The sequence below is a fragment of the Martes martes genome (assembly GCF_963455335.1).
Source record: "Martes martes genome assembly, chromosome: 11".
Lineage (NCBI taxonomy): Eukaryota > Metazoa > Chordata > Mammalia > Carnivora > Mustelidae > Martes > Martes martes.
In genome coordinates this window covers 85,167,644-85,185,220 of record NC_137899.1, presented here as the reverse complement: position 1 = coordinate 85,185,220, position 17,577 = coordinate 85,167,644, and the positions used below count along the sequence as shown (strand labels likewise).

Genomic DNA, 17,577 nt, shown 5'->3' with positions numbered 1-17,577 from the left:
TCAATCTCTCTGTATCCATGAGGAAAAGGACTGCCCCATGCTTATGCCAAGAGGGCAGTGAGCTGATCAGAACAGCAAGGTAGACTCTCAGGGAACCCACAGCCTTCAATCCTCTCCCTCCATGGGGAAGCCCCTGACAAAAACTTTCTCTGAAGGAATTGATTGCCTAAAGTTAGGCCCTCGCCTGGCCAGAGGAGCTCAGGACAGAGGCGTGCAACTCTTCTCAATCTTTCCTAACCCATTTCATGGGATAAAATGAGAATTTTTTTTTAAAACCAGGCTGTTAACAAAGCAAAGAGGCTTATTTATTTTTGGGAACAGTGGGCAAATGAGGAAGTGAGGCCTAGTGGTGTGCCAGAGCTAGAGCAAAGGAGATCGTGAAAACTGTTAAATTTTCAGGAACTTTGCAGACTTGTTGTTAAACACAGCCATTATTAAAAATTAAATTATATAAACTTACACTTAAATAAATTATACAAAAGCAAAGGTCATGGCCCACACTCATCTTCTGAATTATTTTACTACTCTCTAGAGGTTCTTTACATCTCTTGTACCTTCAGGGTAGAAATACTATATAATGGTGCTCTACGACTGCCTATCACACATGGAGGTGTGTGTTCTGGAACTTCCTGTCGGTCACTTCCTTCAAACCAGCTGTGCTGGGACTTATTCACACCAGGGAACCAGTAAATGTTATAAATTATGCCTTGATGTATTGTTTTGTTGGCTGTCTGAAGTTATAGAGAAATGTTAATGATGCAGTAAACTTAAAAGGTCTGTAGCTGTTACAGATTTGTCTGTAGACACAAACAGATCTGAGGAGTCTCCCAGTATATTGAAAGTTACTGTCTTGATTTAGCAAAGAAGTTGCTTAAGTCAACAGATGAACATGTGAAGTTCCAACATACGACTTGCTTAGTTCTCTTTCATCTTAGTCATTGATGTAAGTGGAGAAGTCAGCCAACACTCATGTCAAAACGACACTTGTTTGTCAGTTGCATAGGCTGGCTCGGAATGCAAGAGTTTGACAAAAATCACTGAAGGATTTCTGTGTGAATCAACTGCCTATATGAAATGTACAAGAGTACTATATGTTTTATTGTCAGTTATAAATTGTGTGCTATACATACTTTATGTCAGTACATTGTTTTTTAAAGATTTTGTTTATTTCAGAGATAGAGTGCGTAAGTGGGGTGAGGAGCAGAGGGAGAGGGCCAAGCAGACTCTGTGCTGAGCTCAGAGCCTGATGTGGGGCTCGATCCCACAGTCCTGAGATCACAACCTGAGCCAAAATCAAGAGTCAGATGCCCAACTGACCGAGCCACCCAGGGGCCCCAATGTCAGTAAAATTTTAGAGAAAACATATATAATTATATGTAATACATATTTGTACATATAGGTATATATACATGCATATATATTATACATACTTGTTATAATATATAATGAATATAATTACTATTTATAGTACATAATATTGAATTATAGGGTATATAGTACATAATTATATATTATATGCTGTATTATGCTATATAGGTAATAATGATATACAGCATGTGTATTATGTATGACTATTGTATTATATATTATATATATTCCCCCTCAGAGAGCTGGTGTCAAACATTTACTAGTATAGCATTGTAGTGGCACCAACTCCTCTCCTCCCCTCGTAATCTATTTTTGGCACCATGACAAGAAACATGCACTCAAAGCTTTCTTCAGGTTGCATGAAGTTGAGGAGGGGGCAGAAAATAGTTATCCCTCTGACTATGACTGGACAGTTACCAGGCTCTTTCATTTTGGTGTTTATACAAGGAGCAAGCCAAGGAGGTAAGTCAGTTCTCCCATGTCTTTTAAACTCCCGAGACACACACTGGGGCAATCCCCCCATGCTTGGGGTTAAATTTCCTGGTGATTCTCTTAACATTAGGTGGGAGGCCTGCTTCTTACTGGTGTTTTTCCAAAGCTGATGCCTACATCAGAGGCAGAAGTTTACATCTTAGTGGCTTATTTCTTCTTAAGACTTGCTCATTAGAAGAAAAAACATTTATTTTTTTATTGATACAAAGTCTATAATACTGGAAATTCATATATTCAAACAATCTTCAAGGTCATTATTTTTCCTTTATCACAGTACTTTTTTTTTTTTTTTATTTTAAGATTTTAGTTAGGGGCACCTGGGTGACTCAGTGGGTTAAAGCCTCTGCTTTCAGCTCAGGTCATGATCCCAGGGTCCTGGGATCGAGCCCCACATCGGGCTCTCTGCTCGGTGGGGAGCCTGCTTCTCCCTCTCTCTCTCTGCCTGCCTCTCTGCCTACTTGTGATCTCTGTCTGTCAAATAAATAAATAAAATCTTAAAAAAAAAAAGATTTTAGTTATTTGTCAGAGAGACAGTGAGCACATAAGTGGGGTGGGGGGGCAGGCAGAGGGAGAAGCAGGCTTCCCACCATGAAAGAGGCCCGATGTGGGACTCTATTCTAGGACCCCAGGAACATGACCTGAGCCAAAGGCAGATGCTTAATCGACCAAGCCACCCAGGTGTCCCAGTACTCTGTTCTTGACATTTTTTTCTCCTTACCTTGTAAAGGGTTAATGTCCATCAATAGGGCACCAGTTAAACTGTGAAACTTCCATACGATGTAATGTTCTGCAGCCATTAAAGGAATAAGGCAACTTTATATATACTGATAAGGAATGATTACTGAGACCTATAAAGCCAGAAAAAGATGAAGAACAGTATATATAAAATGCTACCACTTGGGTAAAAGGTATTAAAAAAAAAAAAAAAAGAATATGTACTCATATATGGTTGAACATGCCCAGAAAATTTCTGGGAGAAAAAAAATGTGACCGCCTTAGAAGGGGTAGGGCATTGGTAATGGTGGTGGAAAAATGACTTCTTTTTCACAAAATACCTTTTGTACTGTTTGTACCATGAACATGTTTTTCTTTTAAATAAATTTTAAAATAAAAAGTGTTAAAAGAAATTTCCTACATATGACTCTACAAATATTTGCTGAAAAATAACTATGTACAAGGTATACTACATATTGGAAGAATCGTTATTAGCTCTAAAAGTGGTCTGCCCAGAGTTGTGGATATGTGGTCAGGGCTGTATTGGACATACTGTTTACCTCCTGAGTCAAAGACATATATTTGAAGAAATAAGGGCTGGAAGATTTCTAAATATAGTAAAAACTATAAACCTACTGCTATACAAACAGTAAGTAATTACTAGAAATTGTAAATATATGACTACATGAGTAAAAATGTTAAACATTCTTTATTTTATTTTATTTATTTATTTGACAGAGAGAGAGACAGAGCCATAGAGCACAAGCAAAGGGAATGGCAGAGGGAGAGGGAGAAGCAGGCTCTGCACTGAGCAGGGAGCCTGATGTGGGGCTTGATCCCAGGACCCTGGAAGGCAGACGAAGGCAGACGCCCGACCATCCGAGCCACCCAGGGATCCCCATGTGTAGTAATGTTAAATATGTATATATATAATTTTTTTACATATAATTTTTAAGGTTCTTTAACTAACAATTGACTACTTAAAAATTGTAACAATGTAATATGTAACATCAGGTTTAGAACATATATGTAAGTAAAATATATGACAAGAATGGCACAGAGGATGAGAGCAGAAGATAAAGGTGTATTATTGCATTGCTCTGACATTATACACGAGGTAGTAAAATACTATTTGAAGTTACACTGTAATAAGTTAAAAGATGTCTATTGTAAATCCTTGAATACAGGAACCATTAAAAAATTAGAGATGTATAGCTAATAAATCGATAGTGAGGATAAAATAGAACACTAAAAAATTCATAATTAACCCAAAAGAAGGTAAGAAAAGAGGGAAAATGGGACAAAGAACAGATGGGAAACAGAAAATAACGAGATAGAAGATTTAAACCTAATCTTACTCATAATTACACTAAATATAAATGGCCTAAACATTCCATTTAAAAATGAGATACCGCTGGTCTGTATAAAAAGCAAGGCACAACTATATGCTCTCTACAAGAAATCCACAATATATAAAGACACATAAGTTAAAGAGACAGAGTAAGATAAACTTTGCAGCCACTAATCATAAGTCAGTTAGAGTGGCTATATTAATACCATGCAAGGAAGACTTCATGACAAGGAATAATACAAGTGATGAAGAAGTACACTTTTTTCTAAAGGCTATTTATTTTGAGAAAGAAAAAGACAGCATGCCTGCAAGCTGGGGGAGGGGGAGAGGGAGAGACAGAATCTCAAGCAGACTCCATGCTGAGCTCAGGAACCTATGTGGGGCCCAATCCCAAGACCCTGAAATCACAACTAGAACTGAAATAAAGAGTCGGACACTTAACTGAGCCACCCGGGCACCCCAAAGAGGGACACTTTTTAATTTAAATTCAATGAATTAACATATAGTGTATTATTAGTTTCAGAGGTAGAGTTCAGTGATTCATCAGTTATATACAACACCAGTGCTCATTACATCACATGCCCTCTTTAATGCCCATCACCCAGTTACTCCATTGTGCCACCCTCATCCCCTCCAGTAACCCTCAGTTTGTTTCCTATGATCAAGAATCTCTTGGGGTGCCTTGGTGGCTCAGTGGGTTAAGCCGCTGCCTTCGGCTCAGGTCGTGATCTCAGGGTCCTGGGATCGAGTCCCGCATCGGGCTCTCTGCTTGGCAGGGAGTCTGCTTCCCTCTCTCTCTCTGTCTGCCTCTCTGCCTACTTGTGATCTCTGTCTGTCAAATAAATAAATAAATAATCTCAAAAAAAAAAAAAAAGAATCTCTTATGGTTTGTCTCCCCTAAAGAGAGGCATTTTTAAAAGAAAAGGAGGTCAGGGGCACCTGGGTGGCTCAGTGGGTTAAAGCCTCTGCCTTCAGCTCAGGTCATGATCTCAGGGTCCTGGGATCGAGCCCCACATCAGGCTCTCTGCTCCGCGGGGAGCCTGCTTCCTCCTCTCTCTCTGCCTGCCTCTCTGCCTAGTTGTGATTTCTCTCTGTCAAATAAATAAAATTTTAAAAAAAGAAAAAGAAAAGGAGGTCAATTTAAGAAGACATAACAATCCTAAGTGTATATGTATCCAATAACAGAGTTTCAAAAATATGAAAAAAAAAAAACTGATGCAACTAAAAGGAGAAATAAACAAATAGATAATTAGAGTGGGATATCACATCCTTTCTCAGAAATTCACAGAACAAGTAAACAGGTAATCAATAAGGATACAGAAGACTTGAATAACTATCAACTAAGTTTATGTTTATGTTTTTCATTTTTTTAAGAAAGAGAGAGAGTATGCATATGAGCTGGGGTGAGAGGAGCAGAGGGAGAGAATCTTAAGCAGACTCCTTGCTCAGCACAGAGCCCAAGGCAGGGCACAATCTCACAATCCTGAGATCATGACCTGAACCAAAATCAAGAGACAGATACTCAAGCAACTGAGCCACCCATATGCCACACTTTATGTAATTTTTGTAAAAAAATTTTTTATATTTTGTATACTTCCTTTAAAAAATATTCTGTACACTTTTCTATAAAACAGAACACTCAGAACCCAAAGAATCCACATTATCTTCAAATGCACACTGAACATTCACTAAGATATATCAATGTGCTGAGCTATAAAACAAGTCTCAATAAATTTCCACTAATTAAAATAATAAAGGGTACATTCCCTGACCATAATCAATGAAATTAAACAATGAAATCAATGAAAGAAAAATATTTGGAAAATGTTAAGGGATTTGGAAATTAAACAACCTACTTCAAAGTTAATAAAAGAGCAGTTAAATTTATAGAAATTGAGAAACCTATAGTTAGTGAGATCTAGAAAAAAGGAGAAAATACACAAATTGCCAAAAAAAAAAAGAGGAACATCACTATGGATCTTGTGGATTTTAAAAGTATAATAAGGAGGGGCACCTGGGGGGCACCTGGGGGGCACCTGGGGGGCTCAGTAGTCTAAGCCTCTGCCTTTGGCTCAGGTCATGATCTCAGGGTCCTGGGACTGAGCCCCACATTGGGTGCCCTGCTTAATGGGGGGAGTCAGCTTCCCCCTCCCCCTCTCCCTACCTCTCTGCCTACTTGTGATCTCTCTCTGTGTCAAATAAATAATAAAATAAAAAAATATTAAAAAAAAAAAAAGGAGGGGCTCCTGGGTAGCTCAGTCAGTTAAGTGTCTGCCTTCAGCTCAGGTCATGATCCCTGGTCCCAGGATCAAGTCCCGCATCAGGCTCCCTGCTCAGTAAGGAGCCTGCTTCTCCCTCTGCCTGCCACTCTGCCTACTTGTGCTGTCAAATAAATAAATAAAATCTTTTTTTAAAAAAGTATAATAAGGAAATAGTTTCAACTTAATGCCAACGAATTTGGCAACTTAGGTGTTCTATATAAATGTCACCACATAGATATTACTGAAACTGATTTAGAAAAAAGTGACAAAAACTGATTTAGGAAAAATCAAATAAATATATATTCATAGAAGAAACTGAATTTGTAACTATCTTGCCACAAATAAAACTCTAAGCTCATAGGCTTCACTAGAGGAGTTTATCAAATTTTAAGGAATAATCTTACACAAACTCAGGAAATGGAATAGGAAACAGTTCCCAATTTCCCAACTCATTTTATGAATCCAGCATTACCAAATCAGACAAAGACAATACAAGTAAAGAAAGCAACAGACCACAGATCAGCATTACACATGAACATAGATAAAAAATTCTTAATTGGGATACCTGGGTAGCTCAGTCAGTTAAGCATCTGCTTTTGGCTCAGGCCATGATCCCAGGGTCCTGGAATGGAATCCCATGTCTGGCTCCTTGCTCAGTGTGAAGCCTGCTTCTCCCTCTGCTTGCCACTCCCCCTGCTTGTGCTCTCTCTGACAAATAAAATCTTTAAAAAAGAATTCTTAATCAACAATAACAAAAGGAAAGATATACTATGTTCATGGACTGGAAGATTCAATATTAAGATGTCAGTTCACCACAAACTGATCTGTAGGCTCAATAAAATCCCAATTAAAATTTCAGAAGGATATTATAAATAGAACTGGAAAAGATTATAGGCATTTAAAAAATAAAATTTCAAACAGTTAATGCATTCACAAGGTACAAATAATATAAAATTTCAAAAGGGACAGTGAAGAGCTCCTTCCCACCCCTATCATTGGCTCAGTTCCCACCACACTTCCCTTCAAATGAAGCCACTATTGTTATTTCTTTCTATCCTTTTAGAGAATGTTTAAGCATACTTATACCAGCATTTATCATTTAACTTTTCCTGTCTCTTCTTACATAAGTATTAGTACACTATTCTAAAAAGTCTTATGAATAAAATATTCTCCAATTTAGATTTCCTCAGATTACATAAAACTACCTGCTTTTTTATCAATTAGTTAATTTCTCCATTTCATAATGTTAAGCAATAGGGAAAAAAGGGTCCAAATTACACTCATACTATTACAATATAGAAATGCCCAATGTGTATGAACAAAGTCTAGGAGGAGACATAAGAAAAAGTTAGTGTTCGGGGCACCTTGGTGGCTCTGTGGGTTAAGCCTCTGCCTTTGGCTCAAGTCATGATCTCAGGGCCTTGGGATGGAGCCCCACATCAGGCTCTCTGCTCAGCAGGGGGCCTGCGCCCCCCCCCTTCCCCTCTACCTGCCTCTGTCTACTTATAATCTGTCAAATAAATAAATAAAATCTTTTAAAAAATGAAGAGCTTTCACATGATATTAGCTCTTTTTTAAAAAAGTTAGTGTTCAAGTGATGAATTATGAGTTAAATACATGTATTTGCCACATAAAGCAAATCCAATCTGAGGCACTATTGATGGTCTATGGGCAAAGCAGTATGTAAACATTGTTTAAGTTACAGTCATTTCACAATTTTGATTTGCTACAATAGGTTTTCTTAGGAAAAAAAAAAACGACTCACATGTGTTCATACAAGAATTATGTAGGGGTGAAAAAGCACATTATTGAATATATTTTACTATCCTGCATTTTGAAGAGTTCCTCAAAAAAAGAAAAATCACATTGTAGAAAGAGCTGCAAACCAGCAACCAAGAACCCATTAATTCAATGATATTGTCTAAGTTACTTAGCTTCCTTCTGTTTCCTCTGTAGTAAAATGAAAAGATCTATGCTGTCCAATACAGTAGCTACTCACCACATGTGGACTACTGAGCACCTGAAATGTGGCTAATCCAAATGAGATATGTTCTGAGTGTAAAATGCCAATACAAATACATACTTAGTACCAAAAAATGTAAGGTATCTATCTCATAAATAACTTCTTAGGTTGATTACATGTAGAAATATTTTTAGTATATTGGGTTAAAGGTGTTTAAAATATTTTGCAGTTTCTTTTTAATGTAACCACTAGAAAAAATTTAAGTAACACATGTGGCTTGCATTATAGTTTTACTGGATAGTATTAGACTAAATCATATCTTCCAACCCTTAATATTGTGGTATCTATCATAAGCTTTAGAGGCAGGGCCCTTCAAATCTGGAAAGCATTACACAGCGTATAGTTAGTGTTTCCTTCTCCCTTAGATTCCACTAGATGGCACTAGAGCAAAGGCCTCAAGCTAATAAGGCTTTAAGGTTTGTACTTGCAGCTTTCTAAATATGCAATACTTAGGCTCCTTTCCGCGGCCTGGCTCACAATTCCCTCTAGTAGGTAAACCCTTTCTGAACGTGGCTACCTGTTCATTTCTTAAAATTCAGATCCTCTAAGAAGCTTTAACGTGTGCCTCCAGCCAGCAGATAACTTTATGTACCCACATCCTATACACATTTCTATCATGGAACTATGGAACATTATGTTTGTTCACATGTCTGGCCCCCCCACCCCGCCCCACTGTCTTAAATATGTTATCTCATGGAGGGAGTATGAAATGTGCAGTAGCCGGTAGATGCTAAAGGCAAATGTATCCGTCAGGATAAGCCAACTTATGCTGCAGGTGCTTAACACAACAGCAGTTTCTTTCTTATTTACCCTCCATGTTCATCAGGGATCAGTCAAGGGCTCCCCTCCATGGCATCCTCACTCTAGGACCTACATTAATGGATCTACATTGGGAGCACTGCTAGTCAGTATAGTGGAGGGAAAAAGGTTAAAGGTTTTGGAGGTTTTTGAACCAGTACTCAGGTGTTCCAATCTAGAATTGACACAAGTTACTTCCACTCACAACTCTTTGGCCAGAACTAATTTATGGCCTTGTCCAACCACAAAGGTGTCAGGAAGTGCGCTTCTATCATGTGCTTGAAAGACAAGGGCAGAAATATTTGGAGACCATTAATGACCCTTCTAGTCAATAATCATTTAGCTCACTATCCCTCCTGCTCACTATCCCTTCTGCATTCACCATACCTCCCCGAAGAAGACAACCCAGTAAAATTCCCTTCAGCTACAACATCAAGTTCAAAATCAAGAAATGTCTGAATGATGCACTGTAGTCTCTACATCACTTTCCGAGGTGGCTTGAGATGGAGAACTACACAGTCAAAAGACAAGCCCCACACATCTAATAAATATTGGTAGAATAGGGATAAGATGAATGCAGTAAGGGAGAAGGGGAGGAACAGGAAACACAGCAGCCTAGTAATCATGATAAGCCACAGAGCAGATGTGAAGAAGGTCCCTTACCCTGGGGGAAGGGAATATTCCTTGATTAGGCCCTAATTTTGCTTCCTGGGAGCACAGCCTTAGGCAACTCTTCTGCTTTTTAAACTACTGAGAATTCAGAATTGTTGCTGCTGCAGCATAACCTAACCTAATGTGTCCTTGACTGATAAGGAGACAGGACTATAGAGGTGGGTGTTGCATAATTTAAAACAACAAAAAACTTTACAATGCCTGACATTAACTTACTTGAGGGCAGGCAGCAAAGCAATCTTTTTAAAGATAAGAAGAGGGCAACTCATGTTATACAGCAGCGAAGTATTTGGTAAAACTGTTGCCTGCAGTAACTTAGAAGACATACTCAATCTAATCTATTTAAGAAGTTAAGAAAAGTCAGAGAACAGAATTTTAGCAGGCTGAATCGGATACTGTTGGTCACTACTGACAAAGCACAAGATTAGCTCAGATAAGAACTGAAATGGCCAGCTTGCAAGCAGGCACAAGGGCTGCAAAGAGAAATCAGTGGGCTTGCAGGGCTCACAGAAGCAACTGCTTCTCATCCCTAACTGGTTAACAGATAAAGCTGAGAAATGTTTGCAAGGACAAATGCCATTTTGAACTCAGCTTTGTAGGTAGGATGACTGACGGACTGTGCTGGGGTAACCCAGACCTGTCCCAGTCTTAGCACTAAAAATACTGCATCCCAGAAAATCCCTTTGCCAGGCAAATGGGGACAGCAGGTCACCCTTTTCATAGGAAAGATGGGAACAGTGGTATGGCTACCACGTCTGTTGTTAAAATCTCCAAGTAGGTTCAACTCTCTTACAGCGAAGATCTCACAAAAGTTCTGGCACTCTGTGAATCATTTCAATTAAGCTGCTTGGGAAAGAGCCTTAAGGTGCAGCTCTCCCACTTAGACACCCCAAATGAGTTGGAGGTGTGAGAATGAGAAAAATGTATCAAATTTAAGTAGTATGTTCTAGGATAGCTACTGGCACGTTAAAGTGCCTGAAATCAGAGACGAAAAGCCAACCTAATCTTTCACTGTACTATGCTACTGATAGATGAGCCACAGAACCCCAGCTATCCAGAGGATTGGTGGCCAGATTTTACCATGTGCCCAAAAAGTGGAAAGCTGTAAACACTTGCTTAATAGCACTAGTGACCACCATAGTGCAATAAATAGAAGAGATGCCCAAACCACCAGCTTCTAAAGTAATGGCACTTAGGCTCAAGAACAACTCAGGAAGCAAAAGTGGCTTAGTAGAGGCATACTCCATTTCTACCTTTTGAGGTAAATCAAATTCACCATATGTAAAATGACACACATCAAGAGAGTGTGAATGGATGTATTAACATGGTCAGAGGAGTGAATGTACTTAACATGGAGTAGGGCATGGAGAAGTAGTGGATACAGGCAAGGCAAAAAACAAAAACCGCAAACCCTCCATTTCTGCGTAAAAGCCAAGTTGTGAAGATCTGGGAGTGAGCAGAAATAACCGTCTGTGAAGTGTGGACATTTTAACCAGCCTACCTGGAGAACAATTAAAACTGAGCACGCATTCTGGTGGCTAACAGGATAGAAGAAAAAAAGCCTACTGGGCTGATAGTCGTCTTTCCCCCAGAGACTGAGGTGGGGGGGATACTAGAAGAAAATCATTTTTTTTTTCTTTAGAAGTGGAGAGCCAAGAGAAGACTAGAATATTCTTGGCCCAGGCTCATTAAACTGGTGGATTTGGGGCAGACCCAACTGCCCTTGCCTCCAAATTCAGATTTACATTATATTCTTTTTTTAAAGTAAATTCTATGGTGTAGAGCTCAATCAGAGCCTTGAACTCACCACCTTGAGATCAAGATTCAGATGCTTAGGGCGGCACCTGAGTGGCTCAATGGGTTAAGCCTCTGCCTTCGGCTCATGTCATAATCCTAGGGTCCTGGGATCGAGTCCCGAATGGGGTTCTCTGCTCAGTGAGAAGCCTGCTTCCCCCTTTCTCTCTGCCTGCCTCTCTACCTACTTGTGACCTCTCTCTCAAATAAATAAATAAAATCTTAAAAAAAAAAAAAAGATTCAGATGCTTAAACAACTGAGCCACCCTGGAGCCCAGACATCATGTTTTAAACAAAATGTTTTTAAGTACTTTTCTGCTCCTGAGTTTTTAAGATGTCAAACCCCAAATCTAGGAACTAAGATCTTTCCCTACCACTAATTTCAAGGGCAGAGGCCAATGACACATACTAGAAACATATATTCAATTTTTATTTCATTAGAAAAATTCATTTAAGCCACATGGTGGCCATAACACAGGCTTTGTCATCCCACTGCCCCCTTCAGACCAATATGCACGCACACATGCTCTGTTGGAGAAAGGACTCTACCATGTGAAACAATGAGAGGTGGACACTGACTATTTCATCATCCCCCTCCCTACAGCCAACACATACACCACTTCAACTGTCATCCAGACACAGACAAGCTCTCATGAAGAGAAGCTGACTACCACATAAACTGACCATAAGACACCCAAGCCCGAAGGAACTCTTGGTTGATGTTGACGAAGCAGAGATGAAGACAACACCATCTCCCAACAGCTGAACACAAGTCCCTAAGAGGTATCAGAGCCATGTTGCCAAGGACACCAACGCCCGTACAGCAGACCCTGAGGAGAACAGTGAAAACATTCCATCGCAGTCACAGGCAACCCACTAACACCTGTATATTAGACAGGCTCTTTTTCCAGGGCAAGAAGCATCCAGGTGGAGGCCCTTCATGGGCCTGGTAACAGTTCTGGTAACACTGAGGTTCTGAGCTTTCCTGCCCAGGAACTGGACACCTGCCTGGATGTGTTTAGGCCAGTGTTCCAAGGTTACAGCTGGTGGAGAGAGGGCTTATCACACCCCTCTGGATGGATGGTCTGGAACACCCTCCGGGGCTCTGTGCTGGCTGGTTGACCTCTGGCGGTCCAGGAGCTCCCAGGCAACGGGCTCTCCAGTAAGCCCCCTAGGGACTCCATCAGTCTAACGAAGATGGAGAGCAGGGTCAGCACCACACCTAAGAGATAGAGGTTCAACACAGGCTTCATGGCTGAAAGGACCCCTCTCTGTGGAGCAGTAGAGTCTTCACTTCTCGAAGGTCTCTGGATACTGAGGAAAGAGAGGTGAGATTAATCTACAGCCTTTTGGGATATGTATGCTCCTAGTCTGGACTTCTATCTTCCCATGGAACTAAGGGTGAGGCTCAGCCAGGGAGACAGGGACCAGTAGATGTTCTTCTGCAACAGAATCTCCAAGCATATTTACACTGTAAACTCCATGGCTGCAAAGCTAGTCTTGCTTCTTGGACTAATCCAAGAGCACTCCTTAAAACTTTGACCTCGTCTAAAATAAAACCTTTTACTTTTGCCAGGTGCATCGCACAATCCCCGTGCCACAGCCCAGGGACCAAAAACCTTCCTAAACGGAGTCTTTTTGAGGGGGGTAGGTAAGGACATGCCCCTAAGAAAGCAACCTGCCTAGGGCTTCTCCTCACATCTCAGTCAGGTTCCAGTCCATCATAAACTTTTTGGTAAAGCCAAAATAATTCTAAGACATTAAAAACTATCAAGTTCACATATTTAACAAACACACCCTGAATACCTACAACGTGTTAAATAAGCACCCAGGAAGGTACGAAGGGCCGGGGTCCGGTAGACATGAACCTTGCCCTCAGGGGCTTACAATCTGGGCAAGAAATTAGGCAGTCAGACACACAACACGCCAAGTGCTGTGATACAAAGGGTGCTTTGGGAGGGCAGGACTGGGACGCCTAACCCAACACCAGAGAGCATGGGGAGAGCCACAGGAAACATAGGGCCATCCCTGGAAACAGGGCAGGAGAGGCTGACTCCGGACCCAGACGGAGACCACGCGAAGGGCAGGAGCCCAGGAGGCGCGGCCCCAGCCCGGGAACCCCCCCAGGCGGCCCGCGGAGCAACGCAGCCTGGGGAAAGGGGGCGGAAAGCCGGGGAAGCCCACACGGCCGCTCACCTCCAGGAGGAATGACCAGCAAGGGCCCGCTCGCTATAACAGCGCGTCGCGCAGAGGTCCGGAGAAAAGGCAGTTCCCGAAGAGCGCTAAATCACAGCCCAGACGAACCTCTGAGGGGAAAACCTCAGCCGGAGGCAAAGAGGAGCAGAACGACGGTGCTCACGCTGCCCTCTTATAGCCCCGACCCCGCCCCCGTCCCGGAGCCGCGCACGCGCACTCGGGCCGCACGCCCCGGCCTGACGCACGTCCGCGGCCCCGCCCCCACGCGGGGGCGGTCCGAGGTCTGGACCCCAGCGCACTGCTGCCAGTCTGACCTGTTTCAGAGAATAGCCGTTTTGGAGCTCTGAGTCACTGATGTCGGCAATAGGACTAGCGTGTGTGTTAACGCAGACCGCCTTTTTCTGCCGCAGGAAACTGGAGGGAATCAGCACATTTACTCCCATTCCAAGTGGGTTGGAGACACATCTGAAGTGTCCAAATCCAGAGGTTCTCCGGTCGGAAGAAGGCGGGAACGCAGAGAAGGCCTCCCTCACCAGACGGTCCAACAAAGCACAGATTGCCAGAAGGCATCAGATCCCCATCCATTCCCCCACCCCCAGTATTTAAATTCCCGCGACGGTAGAGCTTTCGCTTTCTGGAAGTACCAAGATTCCGGGCACGTGCCCCGCCCTCCCATTCCAAGTCCTGAGGTTTAATTTGCCATTGATATCACTGGAAGGGCGCGGCCGTTTCACATCCTGTTAAGTTCTGCTTTCTACAAAAGTCTGTCCTATGTAAGTAGGTGAACTACTCAGCGGGCACTGGCGTCTGTGCCTGACTGCACGCGGCAAGTCACTTTGTACTCACTGGGCCTGTTTTCTCACCCAAAACGTGGCCACGAGATGTAGTTTTTAAGAGATACTTTCAGGTAGAACCAAAGAGCTAGGACGTGACGATCGAGCTTCATACCTTGACCTGGGGGCTGGGAAGACTTACTTAGCAGCTCTCCACTGCCCGCCCCCCCCACCCCGCCGCGAACCTAGAGAAATGTAGAGGTTCTGCTGTGAGAGCACCCAGTGGCGGATCTCAGGAAATTGAGTCCTCCGGAGACTCTGGGAAGGAACCTCTAAGGCTGTCAGCGGTTTCATAGTTTTCCTCCTGGGGAGGAGGAGGGCAATGGACCAAAGCGCTAGGGCAGGTGACTCTGGGCAGGTCCATGGAGCTGTAGGATCAGCGGTTCCATGTGTCAGGGTCAAGTGCCGGGGCTAGATGGGCAAGAACCCGGGAGCTTGCACGGGCTCCGCGATTTTGCAAAAAAAAAAAAAAAAAGAAAGAAAGAAAATTTAAAAAAAGACGGAAGAGGCAGGATGGGAGGAGCCAAATCACAACCGCGACCTTTCCCCTACTTTCTCGGCTCTGAGGTCTTGTTTTTCCGGGAGGAGTGGGTGGGAAAAGGAGAAATTGGGGATGGAGACGTGCGGGCAGGCAGGCACTTAAAAACTAACTTTTCTACTTAGCCCGCAGGAATTTTTGGCCTTTCCTTACATTAGAGTTTTGTCTGTTTTTGTGCTGGACTCAGTGACGCTTGCACTGTTGTCAGGAGACACTAGGTCTCTGAAGTCACACTGACAGATGTCCCAAGGACCACTACTTGCTAGTTGGGGGCTTTGGGCAGATCCTTTAACGTTCCTGTACCTCGGATTCCTTAGATGTTACATAGAATAGTAACAGTCCTTAACAGGAAATTAAATGAATTCATCCTTGTAAAGCACAAAGAATGGAGCCTGGCACATAGAAAACATTCCGTAAGTGCTAACATTATCTTTATCATTGACTACAAACTCCCAAAAAGGGGCTTCGTTCATAGTAGCCTATGATTGGCGTGTGAACCCAGGAATTCCACAGTAACCCTTTGGGCTCTGCTTACTGTGAGCTCTAAATTATATTCACACAGCCGGAAGGAAGAGATGGACGCTCCAACAATTCCCTCTCTCCCATAGTCACTGTCATTGCCTAAATGTCATGCCAGCTGAAGTTAACCAGGGTCTGGGTGAATATAGCCCTATGCTTCCCTTCTATTAAGTACAAAGATTATTGGCTGTCATCTTTGGGTAGGTACTGGGCATATCTAAATCAAGAGTCGTGTCCCATCTCCACCACCTTGGCCAAATTACTTAATCTATTTGAACTTTAGTTTCCTAATCTGTAAAGTGGGGAAACTAATACACAAGTAAATACAAGTAAATACATAGGAGCTGCTCGGTAAGGCGGGGCTATTGTCTTACTAAACCGTTTAGAGGCAGATTTTTTTTTTTTTTTAAATAATCCCTGCCCGGGGCGGGGGCGCCTGGGTAGCTCAGTGGTTTAAAGCCTCTGCCTTCAGCTCGGGTCATGATCCTAGGGTCCTTGGATCGAGCCCCACGTCGGGCTCTGTGTTCCGTGGAGAGCCTGCTTCCTTCTCTCTCTGCCTGCCTCTCTGCCTACTTGTGATCTCTGTCTGTCAAATAAATAAATAAAATCTTTTTAAAAAAATAATAAATAAATAATCCCTGCCCAATGTGGGACTGGAAAGATTCACATGCTCTGCCAACTGAACTGGCCAGCCCCCCTCTCCCCGCCACCACCCCCCTCCGCAAGTCCTTATCCTAAATCAGGTTGTCATCTAGTTGGGTAAGTAAGACCTACAAAAGATAACTACCAACCCAAGGCACCTGAGGGGTAGTGGTTAGAAATTAGATTTGAAGGTGAGTCCTGCTCTGTGATTTGCTTGCTATTGTCCTTGGGTTCTGCTTTCCTCAGTTCTTCCTTTATAAAATGGAAGTAATAATAGTTCTAACCTATTAAGGCTGTTATGAAGATTAAACAATGGATGCAAAGTGCTTAGCGTAGACTAAGGGCAGGATAAATGATGGTTACTAAATCTAATTAGCTCCTAAGGTAGACCTCTGTGAATGGACTGCAGGGCTTCAGGGCAGAAGTAGAGGAAGAGAGGGAAGTGGGTAGGAGAGAAATACGAAGGACAAGCATAGCTAGGGTGGCGATGGTCCGCTTGGGGATCTGGGATTTTAGCATTCACTGTGAGTGAAGGGAAGACTGGGGGCAAAGTAAGCATTCACCAGATAATTGACATGCACCAAGCATTTTGCTAGATACCTTTCATAATAGTGTTTAACTGAATTCCCTTAGCAACCCTGTGTAGCAGGAATTGGTGCCTCCCGACTTTGTTAACTGTGCTTTTTCCTTCCAGCTAGTCTTTTACTCATCCTTCATATCTCAATTCATTTTTTATTTATTTTATCTTAATTTTTCATACCTCAATTCAAACATGTTTCTTCGGGCGGCCTGGGTGGCTCAGGTGTGTTCTCTCTCTCTCTCTCTCACTTACATACTCTCTCTCTCTGAAATAAATAGAATATTAAAAAACAGCAATAACAATACAATACAAAACAAAAACACGTTTCCTCTGGGAACCCTTTGCTGACCCTCAGACTCTTGCTACAGGCTAGAGCGACACGATATACATGATACACGTTTCTCTCACTATGTTACTTTACCCTGGATTATATTAATGTCTGCTTCCCCCTCAAAAGCCTGAAAACATCAGTGAAAATAAGGTCTAGTCTGATTTTGTCTTCATTTCATCCTAGCGCTTAGCACCACACAGTAAATACTTGTTGACTGGAGAAATATATGAACAAATGAATATTTTACTCAGCATCTTCCGTGAGTCCCCATTGTTCCACCAAAGAAGGGAAGATAGGACCTCAAGACAAACCCTCTTCAGGGTCTACCTCCTCTTTGGGAACTGCTAATCAAGGAGGGCTCCTTGTGAACCGTATCCTTCGCTCAAGCCCCTCAAAAAAATTGTTTCCATAGTCAGCCCACACAGGAGTACCATACTAAGAAGACAATAGCCTCTAGAATTTGAT

The 17,577-nt window shown here is 42.3% G+C and overlaps 1 protein-coding gene across 1 annotated transcript; it reads right to left on the bottom strand.

Moving 5' to 3' along the window:
* Positions 1–12,419: 12,419 nt before the first annotated feature.
* Positions 12,420–13,802, bottom strand: HILPDA (hypoxia inducible lipid droplet associated). Its single transcript, XM_080818557.1, is given in 3 exon segments — positions 12,420–12,573; positions 12,576–12,787; positions 13,670–13,802. Coding segments are annotated over 2 exon segments (189 nt in total). The 5' UTR covers positions 12,727–12,787; positions 13,670–13,802; the 3' UTR covers positions 12,420–12,535.
* Between the last annotated feature and the right edge of the window lie 3,775 nt (positions 13,803–17,577).